Source organism: Moschus berezovskii, chromosome 15 (assembly GCF_049115385.1).
Source record: "Moschus berezovskii isolate FMDL1 chromosome 15, NW_MosBer_1.0, whole genome shotgun sequence".
In the NCBI taxonomy this organism is placed as follows: Eukaryota; Metazoa; Chordata; class Mammalia; order Artiodactyla; family Moschidae; genus Moschus; species Moschus berezovskii.
The window spans coordinates 19,770,789-19,786,782 of record NC_142474.1 but is presented as its reverse complement, the minus strand read 5'-3'; the positions used below and the strand labels follow the sequence as shown (position 1 = coordinate 19,786,782).

At 34.7% G+C, this 15,994-nt stretch overlaps 1 protein-coding gene across 1 annotated transcript in view; it reads left to right on the top strand.

Moving 5' to 3' along the window:
• Positions 1-15,994, top strand: part of ITCH (itchy E3 ubiquitin protein ligase) — a 96,861-nt gene that overhangs the window by 69,880 nt on the left and 10,987 nt on the right. Inside the window, exons 14-22 of the mRNA XM_055435897.2 lie at positions 842-970; positions 3,697-3,769; positions 4,574-4,645; positions 7,539-7,627; positions 9,414-9,573; positions 9,839-9,972; positions 10,718-10,858; positions 14,857-14,977; positions 15,409-15,513. Of these exons, the coding sequence (XP_055291872.1) occupies positions 842-970; positions 3,697-3,769; positions 4,574-4,645; positions 7,539-7,627; positions 9,414-9,573; positions 9,839-9,972; positions 10,718-10,858; positions 14,857-14,977; positions 15,409-15,513 (1,024 nt within the window). The remainder of the gene's footprint in view (positions 1-841; positions 971-3,696; positions 3,770-4,573; positions 4,646-7,538; positions 7,628-9,413; positions 9,574-9,838; positions 9,973-10,717; positions 10,859-14,856; positions 14,978-15,408; positions 15,514-15,994) is intronic.

Sequence of the window (15,994 nt, the reverse complement as noted above, 5' to 3'; positions counted from 1 at the left end):
AGGTTTGGCAGAGTGTCTTGGGAAATGGTGAGTAGCCGTCTACTACACAGGGTTCATGGAAGGGACTTGGAGATAGAATGCAGAGGTAAAACTGAAATGGAGCATAGAGGGTGCAGCATAGGGGCAAATGGAGGAGTTTAGATCTTGTGTTTGGTTAGTGATGAATAGTGATACCACTTTAGAAGAGAATAGATTTGTTCAGATCTCTGTTTTGGTATTCTGTCAGCAATATGAAATGAGCAATATGAAAGGACCAGAGTAAGACTCAAAGCAGGAAAACCTTTTAAGTGGCTATTTTGAAAGTTTAAAAGATAAGTAGAGCCAGAGTAAAGAAATCAACCCTAAATATTCATTAGAAGAACTGAAGGAGGCAGAGGATGAGATGGTTAGATAACATCACCGACCCAATGGATATGAGTTAGCAAACTCTGGGAGATAGTAAAAGACAGGGAAGCCTGGCGTGCTACAGTCCATGGGGTTGCAAAGTCAGACACAACTTAGCGACTGAACAACAAAACAACAAGGATAGTACTAGGGATTGAAAGCTGTGATGAACAAACATGAAGAGTTGTAAGGCAGAATTGGTGCAGCTTGGTTACCATGAGATGTTTAGGCAGGTAGGTAATCCAGGCAGAGTAGGTGGGAGAAGACTGGTTGATAGATCTGTTCACGTGTTCAACATGCTTGTAGGATTTTAGTAAACCACTGGAAAATGCTAGACTAACTGGTTTTCTAGGAGATAATCTACTGCATTTATGGGTATGTTTAGTTCTGTACTTGGCAAACAAGGAACTCATAAACATTTTTTATTTATTTATATATTTTTCTATGTTTTACACAGTCAGTTAAATGAAAAGCCCTTACCGGAAGGGTGGGAAATGAGATTCACGGTAGATGGAATTCCGTATTTTGTGGACCACAATAGAAGAACAACCACCTATATAGATCCCCGCACCGGAAAATCTGCCTTGTAAGTTTTCTAAATGTTTTGATTAAAAGTAAAACTGATTCCTAAGATTTTGATGTAAAGATATCAATTACTGAAAAGTGCAGTTCTTATTATTTTTATCTGTTAACACAGCACTAAATGAGGGTGTTTAGAAATTATCAATACAGTACTGCTCACCAATTAATCCCTGATTGGATACCCACTTTCTTTTTATTTCTATTACCTTTTAACTTGAAGGCTCCTTTATTTTTCTTTTTCATTTTTGAAAAGTAACTATGTTTGTTTAATGTGTTTGGTTTGAGTTTTTTGTGTGTGTGGTCAAACAGACAAAGTTGAACATTTTAGGTGTACATCTTAGTGGCATTAAGTACATTTATTGTTGTGCAACCATCACCACTGTCCATCTCTAACACTTTTTTTTATCATCCTATCCTGACACTCTGTCCTCAGTAAAGTCTTCAATCTTGTTCTCCCCCAGTCCCTGATAACTACCATTCTACCTTCTGTCCCTGTGCTTTGACTAATCATATAATTTGTTGTTTGTGACTGGCTTCTTTCACTTAGCATCATGTTTCCAAGGTTCATCCATGTTTTAGCTTTTATCAGAATTTCATTCCTTTTTAAGGCTGAATAGTAATCCATTTTATGTGTTACCATATTTTCGTATATACATATGGCTCATGGACATTTGAGTTATTTCCACCTTTTGGCTATTGTGAATGATGCTGTGAACATGAGTGTACAAATATCTCTTTAAGTCCTTGCTTTCAGTTCTTTTGTGTATATACTCAGAACTGTTGAAGCAAATGATAATTCTGTGTTATTTTGAGGCATTGCCAGACTTTTCCACAGTGGGCATACTGTTTTACTAATGTTCTTACCAGTAGAGCACATGGGGTTCCAGGTTTTCCACATCAGTGCCAACGGTTGTTACTGTGTGTGTGTCTGTGTGTGTGTGTGTGTGTGGTGGTGGTGGTGGTATTCAGTTGCTAAGTCGTGTCCAACTCTGCGACCCCATAGACTGCAGCATGCCAGGCTTCCCTGTCCTTCACCATCTCCTGGAATTTGCTCACATCCATGTCCATTGAATCCATGATGCTGTTTAACCATCTCATCCTCTCCCACCTGCTTTGCCTTCAATCTTTTCCTGCATCAGGGTCTTTTCCAGTGAATTGGCTCTTCATATCAGGGGGCCGACGTATTGGAGCTTCAGCTTCAGGCCTTCCAATGAATATTAGGGTTGATTTTCTTTAGGATTGACTGGTTTGACCTCTTTGCTGTCCAAGGGACTCTCAAGAGACTTCTCCAGCACAATTTGAAAGCACCAGTTCTTTGCTGCTCAGCCTTCTTTATGGTCCAACTCTCACATCCGTACATGATCTGTATAATGCCATCCTAATTAGTATGACATGGTATCTCATTGTATGATAACCTAAATCAGTCAAAAACAGTATACAGAAATTATTGAGTAATATTTTTATGAACATAGATGTAAACATCTTTACCAAAATAATGGCAAATTAAGTCCAGCAAGATACAGGAGGGATATTACACCATCATCATGTGGAGTCCCTCCTCCCCATGCAAAATTGATTGAATTTTGTATATTAAACCAATTTAATTCAGCACATTATTAGATTAAAGGAGAAAAAGCAATGTACAGAGTATGCAAAATACAGTGCTAGTTTACTGTAAACTTTCAGCTGCCTTAGAAACTTTCTTATCTGAAAAATAGTATCTGTATAAGATTAATGGCAAAATACCTCTTACGATCAGGAATAGGACAAGTATTTCTTCTGTCACTACTTCCAAATTCAACATTGTATTGGTAGTCCTGTGAGATGGGAAAGAAATAAGATTGAAAGGAAAGAAGTAAAACTCTTTTCACGCAGATCACAGGTAACACAATTGTCTATAAAAATCATATGGAATCTAGGGAAAAAAACTACTAGAACTAGCAAGTAAATTTTTAGTGTTGCCAGATACAAAGTCAATATATAAAATCAGTTGTATTTCTACATTGAACATTTAGAAAATGAAGTTAACAGTAGCTCAGGGAAGAAGCAAATAATCTTGTGGTGTGAAGTCCAGGCCTAGTTTGAAAGCCCATGGTGTCATCAGTGATCTGAGCTTCTTTCTTTCTGTCCTACCATGCCAGACCATCATCTCTGTGAGAGTCACCTAATAGTTTGTGATAGCCTTTTGAAGCTTCAGCTGTCATAGTCCCACTCCAAGCTGGGATATGGAGGAAGAACAGATTGGAAAGGGGGAAGAAAATCCCTTTCCAGCTATCCCAGCTCTCTTTAAAAGAGCCTTCCTTCCTGGAAGTCCTATTCAGTAGCACTTCCACTTAAGATCACTAGCCATAGTTAAGTCACACAGCCACACTGGGAAGTGTTGTTTTTATCCTAGGTAGCAGTTTGCCCAAGTAAATCTCAAGATTCTATTAAGGAGAAAGGAGAGTGAATTTGGGAGTAGATGCCCTCTCAGACAAAACCTCCCTGTTATATTTGTCTGAATATAAGAGAGAATCTCAGAAACAGCAGCTTTAAAAGATCAAAGTGTATTTCTGTTTTCTTATTTAAAAGTAGTTGTGGGGAATATTTCATTTTTAAGGTGGTTTTAGGAGTATGTTGTACTGACATTTTTGTATTTAACTACTAAGTACTTAGGGAGTGTGATATTGTGTTTTCCTTCAGTATTTTATCTTACAAGCAGATTTATGTCATATTAACGTTTTTCCTCAGAGACAATGGACCGCAGATAGCCTATGTACGGGACTTCAAGGCAAAGGTTCAATATTTCCGTTTCTGGTGTCAGGTTAGTACCAGTACTGTATTTCTGTACTCCTTTTATTATGTTGCTTACACAATCAGTGATTATAGAATTAATTAACGTATAGACAAACAGGTAAAATATGAAAGGGTTGGAATTTTTCTATTTTTAGATTCACCATTTGAATAAGGAAGCATTGCTACTCAAATAAGGAAGCATTGCTACTCATTTCAGTACTCATTATTTTCAAGTTGGAGAAATCTTCAAATGAGTTAAAACTTTTTCTGGTGTATAAATTGTAACCAGCTCCTGTGATATCTGGCATTTGAAATGACTTTGATAGATCAATGTGTATGTGTCACTTTGATAGATACATTAGTACACATATGTGATTATATTCAGAGTGTTTTAACAGACTTTATCAATTATTTTTAATATAAATGTTTAGTGAATTAGTGGTTTCTTTATGGGTTCTCAGTAAAATTAATGCACTAGTCCAAGTGTGACTGTGATGAATATTTTTAAACTTCAGACTCTTACAATTAATTGGGCCCATGTAAGCCAAAACAGTTTGGATTAGCTTTTTGAAAATTTAAGTAAAAATTTGACTCATTAAGTAATCACTGGTGTGTACAACATCTTGCTTTCTTCTGTTTTTTGTGTATCAGATGATGTATAATTAGCATGAATACTCACAAATGTATGGTTAAACATTATTAAATAAAAATTCATATTCATAGTCTACTTGTTACTGTAAATGAAAAAAAAGTAAGTAAAACTTTATTCTTTTGGTTTTTTGATAGGCCATTTTAATGGTGAGAGTTGACTTAAGACATTCTTATATTTCAGCAACTGGCCATGCCACAGCACATAAAGATTACAGTGACAAGAAAAACATTGTTTGAGGATTCCTTTCAGCAGGTACTGTTTTATTCACTCAATGGTTTGCCCCCTGGCTTCTGACCCAAAACCTTTTGGTGCTGGCAGTTTAAACACTGCAATTTTTTGAGATGAAGTCCTTGAATTTTTTAAGTCTAATTTCATCATCAGATTCCTTAGTACTTAAAATTTAGGAAAATGCAGATAGCTTTGTATGTGTATGTTTCGTGCATGTGTATGTTCTGTGCTTTTGAAATTTCATAGTAATTTAATACTATTTTCATGTTTCCATTTCTAAGCTCAGTATTTGATTTGAAATAGATATTTAAGAAAGAAAATAGGCTTGTGGTAGATAAACATCTACCAAAGTTCCATATGAACAAAGTTCATATGAACATTGTTGACTCCAGATAGAGAAAGAGAGGGAGAATTTATATTTGTACTTCTGTATTACCTACATTTTTACAATAAGCATATTTATCCTTATAATTTTAAGAGTTTTTTTATGTAGTAAAGAGTGTAATTGGTCATTGATGACAGTATCTAAAAATAATGTTCTCAGGAGTAGTCTCAAATGTTTTAGTTGTCTTTAGAACCTGAGTTAATTTACTACTTGGTCTATTTTACAACTTTGTTTACCAACCACATGCAGCTCAGTATTAAGTGATTGGGCTTCCCTGGTAGTTCAGCCAGTAAAGAATCCACCTGCAATACAGGAGTCATACAGGAGTCACAGGAGTCTCAGGAGTCGTGGGTTTGAATCCTGGGTTGGAAAGATCTCCTGGAGGAGGGCATGCCAATCCTCTTGAGTATTCTTGCCTGGAGAATCCCGTGGACAGAGAAGCCTGGCAGGCTACAGTCCATAGGGTTGCAAAGAGTTGAACATGACTGAAGCAGCTGAGTACACATGCAAGCATTAAGTGATTGTTGTATGAAAATAACCAGTGGGAAAAATATCTTAATATGAAAACTTCAGTTTGTTCTTGTTTTATGGACAGATGTGGATGTGATTCTTTATTATCAAACCTTTATGATAATTTTGGTAGCTACAGCTTCATGAAGTGCCAAACTGCATGCAAACAGAAAAAAGATAGTTGACAATGGCTGTCTTGCTTACTTTCAGAAACAATTACATTCTTTACTAATGGAACCTCAGTTATTGACATTGAAGGGAAATGCCGGTTGGCATCCTACTAAGCAGGAGCAGATAGTTTTTTAGGAACAGAGCTTGACTAAGGCCACTTTAGGGAATTATGAGTCATTCTCTTGGTCTGATGTAAGCAAAGCTCCAAGGCCATCCTCTGTCCTATTGTTGCCTGTTTCTTCTTTTCATGTTCATAACTAGTATGTAGTCACTGAGTGGTCAATCCCTGGTGAACCAGTTACTTGGAACATGACTTGATGATAGCAGTGCTGAAAAGATGCAGACATGAGTAAATGTCCCTGTAGCATTTGACACCTGGAGACTTTTGCAGAATGACAGAATTTTTAAAATAGTTTTTAAAAATTCTTACCCTAGACTGTACATCCATACAATAAATGTGAAATAAAAACTTTAAAATGTGATTGCTTTGGAAGAGTGACATGTAACAAAATTAACATCAGATTTTCTTCATAATGTTTGGATAAAGTTGTTTAAGGTGATGTGTTTTTTGACATAGCAAAACTGCTTATGGGGGAAATGGCAGGAGAAACATTTCTTTTTTTCCTTCATCTTGTGTGCTGGGTGTGTTAAGTCACTTCAGTGATGTCTGACTCTTTGTGACCCTGCCAGCCTTCTCTGTCCATAGGATTCTCCAGGCAAGAATACTAGAGTGAGTTTTCCATGCCCTCCTCAAGGGGATATTCCCTACCCAGGGGTTGAACCCGTGTCTTTTATATCTCCCGCTTTGACAGTCGGGTTCTTTACCACTAGCACCATCTGCAAAGCCCTCCTTCATATTAGACATTTGTTAAAGGATATTATTTAAAGGGGAACAGCAAATGAGATCAGGGACTATCCTACAGTTTGGGGCGCAGCCACAGGGACAAAGAATAACCAGAAGGAACAAGAAATGAAAAAAAAGATAATTTTAACTTATAACATCTCATTTCCATTGGTATATTTCTAGCCTATAGTATTTGTAGAACATTTGTCATCAGCATCAAATTATGTGGGATATGAATTCATGAAAATATAGGAACTGAGAGATCCCTAGAATAAGCAGGTCACTTCCTGGGCCTCTCTAGATATTTAAATTTGATTGTTCATTCTTGTCCCTTCATAAAATAGAATCATTGTATGGACTTTTGTCTCTCCATGTCATTTTTTTTTTCCTAAGTATAATGTTTGTAATCTACATGCCCAATTTTGGGCAAGTATTTAAATACTTTTAAAAAAGAAGAACCTTACTGACCTCTCCACTGTCGCTCAGTAATGGCACTGTCCTAAAAATATGAAGATGATCATATTAACTACTGTAGTAGAATACAAACTTTGAGCAGTTTTTGCAGTTTTCCACTGAGAATGAGTTTCCAAGGTAACTGTTCTCTCACAGCCGCTGTTTTTCATTTCCAAGTTAGCCAGTTAGCTATTATATGTACCTTTTGGGTATAAAACAAACTGAAACCTGCCCAAACCAAGTAAGGACCTAATCTCTGATTGTGGTCACAGTTACTCTGCTCTAAGCAAGTGAGAGAAGGAATTTTGTCAGTGGTAGGATCATTTAAAAGAAAATTATATATAAAGTATACAGAAATATAAATATGTGTGATTTATAAAATATTATGAAACTTTGATGTATTTTCTGTATGTGTGGAATTGATCAAACTACAAATAGCATTCTGTGTCCTGAGGGATTTAAGTTACTTATAATGAAGGAGATTTCTAACCCGGAAGTAAGTGATTAAGGTGTTTCTACTTTTACCAATTCTTTTACCTTTATTTTTTTGGTAGATAATGAGCTTCAGTCCTCAAGATCTGAGAAGACGTTTGTGGGTGATTTTTCCAGGAGAAGAAGGTTTAGATTATGGAGGTGTAGCAAGGTAGTGATAATATGAATACTCAGAACTTAGTTCCTTTCCTCCAAAGGTATCATTACACTTTGCTTGCAAGTATTTTCTCAATTTTCTATTTCAGGAAAATGTAGCAAATTTTTGTACCTTTATTAAATGCTGCAGTTATAAAACTTCAAAAACCATTAATTCAACACTTCTCTCTCTAAGGTACTGCTAGTTGATTTCACCCACATCACTCATTTATTCATCAGGATAATTCTATGAGAGAATTTTACAGGTAATAATGAGGTATAGAGACTCACCAGAGACACATAACTAAGTTGTAGAGCCTGGATGCAAGTTTCTCATCATCAAACTAGAAGCCAGTGTTCAGTTGACTGCATCATATCTGTTCCATAGAACATACAAGGCCCTAGAGTGTTCAGGTCACTTTCCCCAACACAGACTGTTGATAGAAATAATAGTCATTCAGTTCCCAACTGAGTTTAACATATATATATCTGTTTTGAGAGTGATATAGAAGGCTATATAAAGCCTTATAGAAGGCTTATATAAAGCCTTATAGAAGGCTATATAAAATAGGACTTGAAATTTTAAATTCTCCTTTCTTAATGTTGAAGCTTCTAATCAAACCCTGGAAGACAGACTTAAGCAACAAGTTGCTTTGCTTATTCCATAACGCTATATCATACAGGGTTAAAAATTTGCATTATCAGTGGCCTTACAAAAAGCCAAGGATTTCAAAGTCAGGATTGCATTTGAATCCTTTTTCTGTACTTAGTAGTATGACTTGGGGCAACTGCCTTCATCTGTATAATAAGAGTGATCATAACTGCTTCTCTGGGACGCTGTAAAGTGTAGAAATGTAGTTTATTAATATCCTACTTCAGACCCTGAGTCTTTGTGGAGTCACTAACTGGTCGCTGCATTTTAGTGGTTTGTACTTAGGTTTTGTTTCAAAGTTCATATTTCAAAATGTATGAAGTAATCACAGGTAAATAAAAATATGAGTAGAAACATTTAATTTTGTATAAAGATAATTCAGGAGGAGGATAATCATTCATTCCTAGCTAGAAAATTAATTAGTAGTATTAAGTATAAGCAGGATTACCACCAGAGGCCATAAATCAACAGAAAAAGAAATCTCGGACATGAACTGATAAATTGCCCTAGATTCATTCTGCCTACTGTTCTGCCAGATCCTCACCCCTGTTACATAGTAACTATAATCTTACATTAGTGTTGGTTGATACTTTCACAGCATTTGAATTAGAGCTTCTCAGTGTATTTTTCTAATGAATGAGTAACTTGAATTAAGTGTTTTATTGCCTCTGTGAAATTTGAAGTTTTTTCATATTTAAGAGAGCAGTAGCACTTAATGAGCATCACTGAGGGGCTTGGACATGGATGGAATAATGTTAGACTTGTTTCAGCTAATCTAACCACATGGGTCAACAGTGAAGTTTAAACTTGCCTATGTTTAGTATTTCACTGATTCTAAGACTAAAGTTTTCTTGTTTTGACATATCTGAAACTGAGGTGTATATTACAGTTGGAAAATTTCTTTAGTGGTTCATCAAATAATGTTGTCTTTAAAGTCAACGATGTCTTAGATTCTTTGAAATACACAGTGTGTAAATATCTTTGTAAAATAGGTGGCAGTTTGTACAGAAGCTGTAAAAATCGATGTGAGACTAGAGAAATATCACCACCTGAGGAGTATAGATTCCTGAGAGCTTTATAGCACTGCTCTTTGATTTATTGGTATGGTTACTTACAAGATTTTTCACCCTAAATTTTCTTTTGGTTTCAGAGAATGGTTCTTTCTTTTGTCACATGAGGTGTTGAACCCAATGTATTGCCTGTTTGAATATGCAGGGAAGGATAACTACTGCTTGCAGATAAACCCTGCTTCTTATATCAATCCAGATCACCTGAAATACTTTCGTTTTATTGGCAGGTTTATTGCTATGGTAAGTGCAAGTGGAGAGCTGTGTTTACTTTGCTAATTCAGCAACACTAAAGCATTGTGCCTTTAACTTTCTCGTTTGAAATTTTCTCATCACTAAGACATGTCTTAAGATTGGGTTTTTATATCTTCCCTTTTCCCAGAAATATTCCATAATAGATTGTATGATGGGGAGTTTGTTTTATTTGTCTTTTAACTGAAGAACTCATCTTAACATTCTGAAATACAGTGACTATTACAACATTATGGATTGTTTTCTTCTTGCATAGGCTCTGTTCCATGGGAAATTCATAGACACAGGTTTTTCTTTGCCATTCTATAAGCGTATCTTGAATAAACCAGTTGGACTGAAGGATTTAGAATCGATTGATCCAGAATTTTACAATTCTCTCATCTGGGTTAAGTAAGTTGTTTCCTTTTAATTATCAAAATATAATCTATATGTTTTCTTTTAAAAAAAATATTTATTTCTTGGCTTTGCTGGGTCTCAGTTGTGGCACACGGGATCTTTTATCTCCTTTGGGGCATGCGGGATCTTTTAGTTGCAGCATGTGGGATCTAGTTCCCTGGACAAGGGATTGAACCTGGGCCCCCTGCATTGAAGTCTTAGCCACTGGACCACCAGGGAAATCTCTAGTCTGTATGCTTTCATTATTGTTTGGTAATGTATTCAGGCTAAACATGTAATTGGTTTACTGAATTTACATGATTTATGTTAAATCTCTCATTATTCAGTATGATTATTTTTATAGAAATATACCCCAAAATCTTAGGCAAAATATGACTATTAGAGCATCATGTTCCAGCTTTGTTATTCTGATGTTACAGTTTAACAATAATTATTGAAGAACATATTGCTTCCCAGGTTTCAGTGGTAAAGAATCCACCTACCTATCCAGGAAGACAAGGATTTGACCCCTGAGTTGGGAAGATCCGCTGGAGAATGAATTGGCATTCCACTCCAGTATTCTTGCCTGGAGAATCCCATGGATAGAGGAGACTGACAGGCTGTAGTCCATGATGTCCCAAAAGAATTGGACAGGACTTAGTGACTAAAAACATTAATTACTGAAGAACATAGTCCTTTAGTTTTAAAAAGAACCTTAAATGATTGAATTAGTGTAACAGTGTTCCTTTCATTTGGGCAGAGAAAACAATATTGAGGAGTGTGGTTTGGAAATGTATTTCTCCGTTGATAAAGAAATTTTAGGTGAAATCAAGAGTCATGATTTGAAACCCAATGGTGGCAATATTCTTGTAACAGAAGAAAATAAAGAGGAATATATCAGGTAAGAGAGAATGCTCTTTTTGGCATAATTTTTAGCCTTTCTGTTGGACTATATAGCATGTTGATAAATTTCTTAGTATTTCAGAAAGTATTATTTGCCTTTATACTAATTATTATGAGACCTGATTGTATGTTATTAAGGACACAATTCACCACTTCCTATCTTGTAAGTACATTGAGAGGAACAAATACTATAGGAGACATCACTTTATCTAGTTATAATCATGGAACTGGAATCTGATGATATTTAATTTGAGACTTGATATTTAGGAAGGATTCAGTTATGTATAAATAGAGCAAAAGTTATTGGAAGCAATAATTAGGTTGGAAAGCACAAGTCACACATTGTGAATAGAGTTGCCATAGTGTGTGGTGCTGTCAGGAAGCTCAGGATTAATAACCCCTTTGCCATGTCCTATACTTCAGAAGCCAAGGAAAATGAATCTTTAGACAATGTGGTGGCTAGTAAGATAATCCTTATAACAGTTAGAACTATAGCCCAATGGTAGATATAGAGACTAGGTGACAAGAAATTAAGGACTAAGTTCAATAGACAGTATCAATTTCTTTGTAACAAGTCTGACAGTGAAAGGTAGGATGGATTCTTGTGCAGGGTAGAGGGACTACCATGAAGGTTAATTCAAACTGAATTACAAAGAATTAGTCTAGTGGACGTTAATGAGTTTCATCTCCCCTTTATGGTATATTTCAGTGTAACCAGAAATATGAAGATTTGTAAAGTAATAGAAAAGAATTTTGAACGGATTTTTAAAGTAATAGAAAAGAATTTTGAACAGATAGACCTCTCAGTTTTTCTCCAGAAGTGAAAGTTTGAAGGGTAGAAGCAGTGTTGGATCATCCTTTTAAATACCAATTCTGTAACTACTATGCCGTCTTAACATCGTGGCATTGAAAACAACCTCAATTTTATATGCAGATGTTTTTGTGGGGAATATTGAAAGATCAGGTAAAATGATTTTCTTAGTGGATTCTCTTATACTTTGCTTTCATACTTTTAGTCTCAAGTTATTAGTTAACTCACATATTTTCAGCACCAGTTCTGTCAGATATATGGGTGAGATTTCACATAACTGCTGTTGCTTGAATTCCTGCTTCTGGATCTCTTGCCTGTTTTTCTACTTTTCAGATATTAATGTATCCTCTCCAGCTTTCTTGTGATTAATATTTGCATGACATATCTTCCTCTGTGCTTTATTTTCAATCCTTTGTCTTTCTGTTTAAAGTATGTTTCTTATAGGCAGAATATTCTTAGGTCTTATTATTTTTACCCAGTCTGATAATCTTTATTTTTAATTGCAATTAGTACATTTAAGTTGAACGTTGTTACTGACATGATTGGACTTAAGTTTGCCACCTTGCTATTTGTTTCTTCTTTTCCCCAATTTCTTTTGTTCCTCCTTTCCTGCCCTCCTTTGTAGTAATAATTTCTAGTTTTCTTTTTGTATATCTTTGGTGTTTTTCTTTGCTGTACCTCTTTAATTTTTTAATGATTGTTCTAATGAAAATATACATCCTTAACTTACCACTTTTAATTAATTTTATGCTGCTACATTCATATATGTAACATTGTAATTTATAACTAATAATATAAGAGGCTCATAATAGTATAATTTTATCTCACTTCAGCCATTTGTGCTATTTTTATCATTGTATTTCTTTCTGATGTTTATAACACCGTAATACTATTTTCTTGCTTTAAGAAATCAATATATTTTAAAAGAAATTAAGTAATAGTAGTCTTTTATATTTACTCACATTTCCATTTCTAGTTTTCTTCATTTCTTTCTGCAGATACATTTTTTTTCACCTGGGATCATTTCCCTTCAGCTTTAAAAACTTCCTTCACCATTTCTGTTAATGTGTAACTTGCTGGCAGTGAATTTTCTCAGCTTTTATCTGAAAATACATGTATGTCACCTTCAGTATTTGAAGGATATTTTCACTTGATTTAGAATTCTAGGTTTGTAGTTTTTTTTTTTTTAAGCACTTTCTTTCAATGCCGTTATTCCCTTATTGACTTCTGTTTTTGATGATTTGAGCCATTGTTTTTATTTTCTGGATGAAGTATATGCTTTCTTCTCTGGCTTTTAAAAGATTTTGTTTTTTAAGCATTTTTACTCTGATGTATCTAATTGTGATTGCTTTTATATTTATCCTTTCTGGCATTTTGTAAGCTTCTTGTGATTGATGCCATTTTAGCAGTTAACGGAAAATTTTTGTGCTTTCTCTCTATAGATGTTCCTTTTGCTTTGGTTCCTTCTTTCATACTTCAGAGACTTCAGTTACATGTATATTTAACCTTTGATATTATCCCAGCTGGTGCTTGTATTTTTTTTTTTTTTCTCTATGATTCAGTTTGGGCCATTTTGATTGATCTCTGTTTGAATACAATGCTCTTAAACTCATGCAATTAAATTTTCATTTCAGATATTCTTAAATTTCCATTTGGTTCTTTCAAGAGTTTCTGTGTTGAGAATCTTCATCTCTTCATAAAGTTTGTCCATCTTGTCCTCTAAATTATTTAATACATTTTAATAGTTTTTTAAAAGTATTTACTAACTTCAACATTGGGCTATCAGTTTTCCCAGTTATTATTTATGGACTTTTTTCTCTCATGAGACACATTTTTCAGCTTCTTTGCACATGTAGTCATTTTTTCATTGTGGATAATACATGGTAAGAGACTCTGAATTCTTTTTTTTTTCTTTGAAGTATACTGAGTTTTGTTTTGACAAAAAGTTAAGGACAGATCACATTCATTTTGTGGATGCTTTCTAGAGCTACTCTATTTCCATTTTGCTTTTTATCCCCAAACATATTCTTTATTCCTTAGAACATGGTTCCATAGTCCTTACAGTAGAAAGCCCAGGTATTTTCCATGTAACTTGTGAGAATTAAACTTAAATTCTGTCTCTACAGCACTAGGTGACTGCCAAAATTTCTGCTTGGGTCTTTGACTCTCCAGTTGTTCACTGGACAGGGTTCCCTGGAGTCTCATCATTTTGCACATTTGTATTTAGGTGTCAGTTAAGGATTTGAAGTGTATTTGAAGTGCAGATTTCAGAACTCCCTCTGTCTTTTTTCTTTCAGGGATTTTTCTGTAGCTGCTTTGGCAGCTCTAAGCTGTCAACCTTATGTCTCCACAGCCCAGTGATACTGTTGCTTTTAATTTGAGTTTCATTTCCCTGTGCTGTTTGTAAACTGGTCAGTGCCCTCAGAGGAAAAGTGTAGTAATGTGGCTCTGCTCCAGTGTGCCAACCTCCTTCAAGAATCTTGTCCCCACCAGTTTCTGCCTGCCTTTGGTTTCTCTCTGATGCCTTCAAACATTTGATATCTATAATTTGCCCAGTGTTTGTAATTATAATCACCAGGGAGATTAGTCCAATACAACCAACACTGCTATTTTCCAAAATTTCAGAGTTTAATAAACTTTAGAACTTTTGTTTTCTGAAATTGTCATCAAGTAATCAAATGCCTAAAATATGTGTGTGTTTGCTCATTAAAATCATTCTGTAACAAAGCAGAAAGTTTTCTATTTGGTGTGATTTTGACTGTTCATATTGATACGTGTCTCTGTAGATGAAAATTAGAAGAAAATTTAATCTGATACAGTCAGTATGTCCAAAAATTTGAGTCGGTCAGTAGAAGTTGAGCATTGAATATTTGATGTAAAGGAATTATTGTTACCTTTTTTGTGTGATGATAGAAATAGTTTGTTTTTAAAAAAGAGACTAATAGAAATATATACTGAAATACTTGTTTAAGATGAAATTACATGCTGTCTAGGGTATGGATAGAAGCATAATGAAATAAGATTGGTATTGTCTTAAAGCTGAGATATCTGTACATAGGGTTCATTTATTTTACTTATGTGTATTTGACACTTTTCATAATAAAGTTTTTAAAAATTATTTTTATACTCAAAATTTAAAGGTAAAAATTAAACTTCCTCATAGTCTTTTTATAATTATTTACCAGAATGGTAGCTGAATGGAGATTGTCTCGTGGTGTTGAAGAACAGACGCAAGCTTTCTTTGAGGGCTTTAATGAAATTCTTCCCCAGCAGTATTTACAGTACTTTGATGCAAAGGAATTAGAGGTAATGAGTTCTCCTTTCCTCTGAAGCATGCTGGTAAATAATGCTTTCACGTATCTGTTTTCAACTCACTTGACTATCTTTCCAATGTCAGTAATATTTTTTTGTTCTGGCAGTATGTATCTGAAGAATCCCCAGTGGTTAAAAGTCTATAATTTATCCAAAAATACAAAATTTTGGCAAAGGTATTAGAACCTCTGCCCATTGAGTAACTTGTTCACCTGAATATGTGTATATACGATACCAAACATGGAAACTCAACTTTTATAAGTAATATAGCTAAAATTTTGATGAAATTCTTGACATACATTTTTAGCTAAAGCCTCCTGATTAATTTTTGAAAATAGTTTAATATTAGTCTTATCTATGTCTAGCATTTTTATATAGGTTGTACATTTACCTAAAGAAACTATTTGTCTTTTTTATCCCTAAAGGTTCTTTTATGTGGGATGCAAGAGATTGATTTGAATGATTGGCAAAGACATGCCATCTACCGTCATTATACTAGGACAAGTAAACAAATCATGTGGTTTTGGCAGGTTTGTCTCAGTTTCTTTCTTTTGGAAGATAAACCATAACTTTCTAAAAAATGCTTACCACATATGGAAATGAGTCATAGAACAAAATGTACCAGTATGTTCAGGGTTCTCATTCCATTCTATGCATTGTAATAAGTGAATACAAAATATAGCATTCTTTGACTGTTGCCAAGTAAGCAACACATGTCTTGCACCTTTGCCTAGAGAATAAGATAATGCCAGATAACAATATTCCCCTGCATTTGATCTAAATGCTTTGAGGATTGTATAGAATTGTCTGAACTATGATTTTCATTATTGATATCTCATTAAGAATTATTTAATGTTTAGAACTTAGAGGCCCTTGGTTTGGAATCATAATGGTGTCTCCTCAAAAATTTCTGCTACAAGCACCTGAAAAATTGCTCACTAATCATTAGAAAAGTGCAAATCAAAACTAAAGTGAGATGCACACCCATTAAGGTGTTTAATAACACCCATT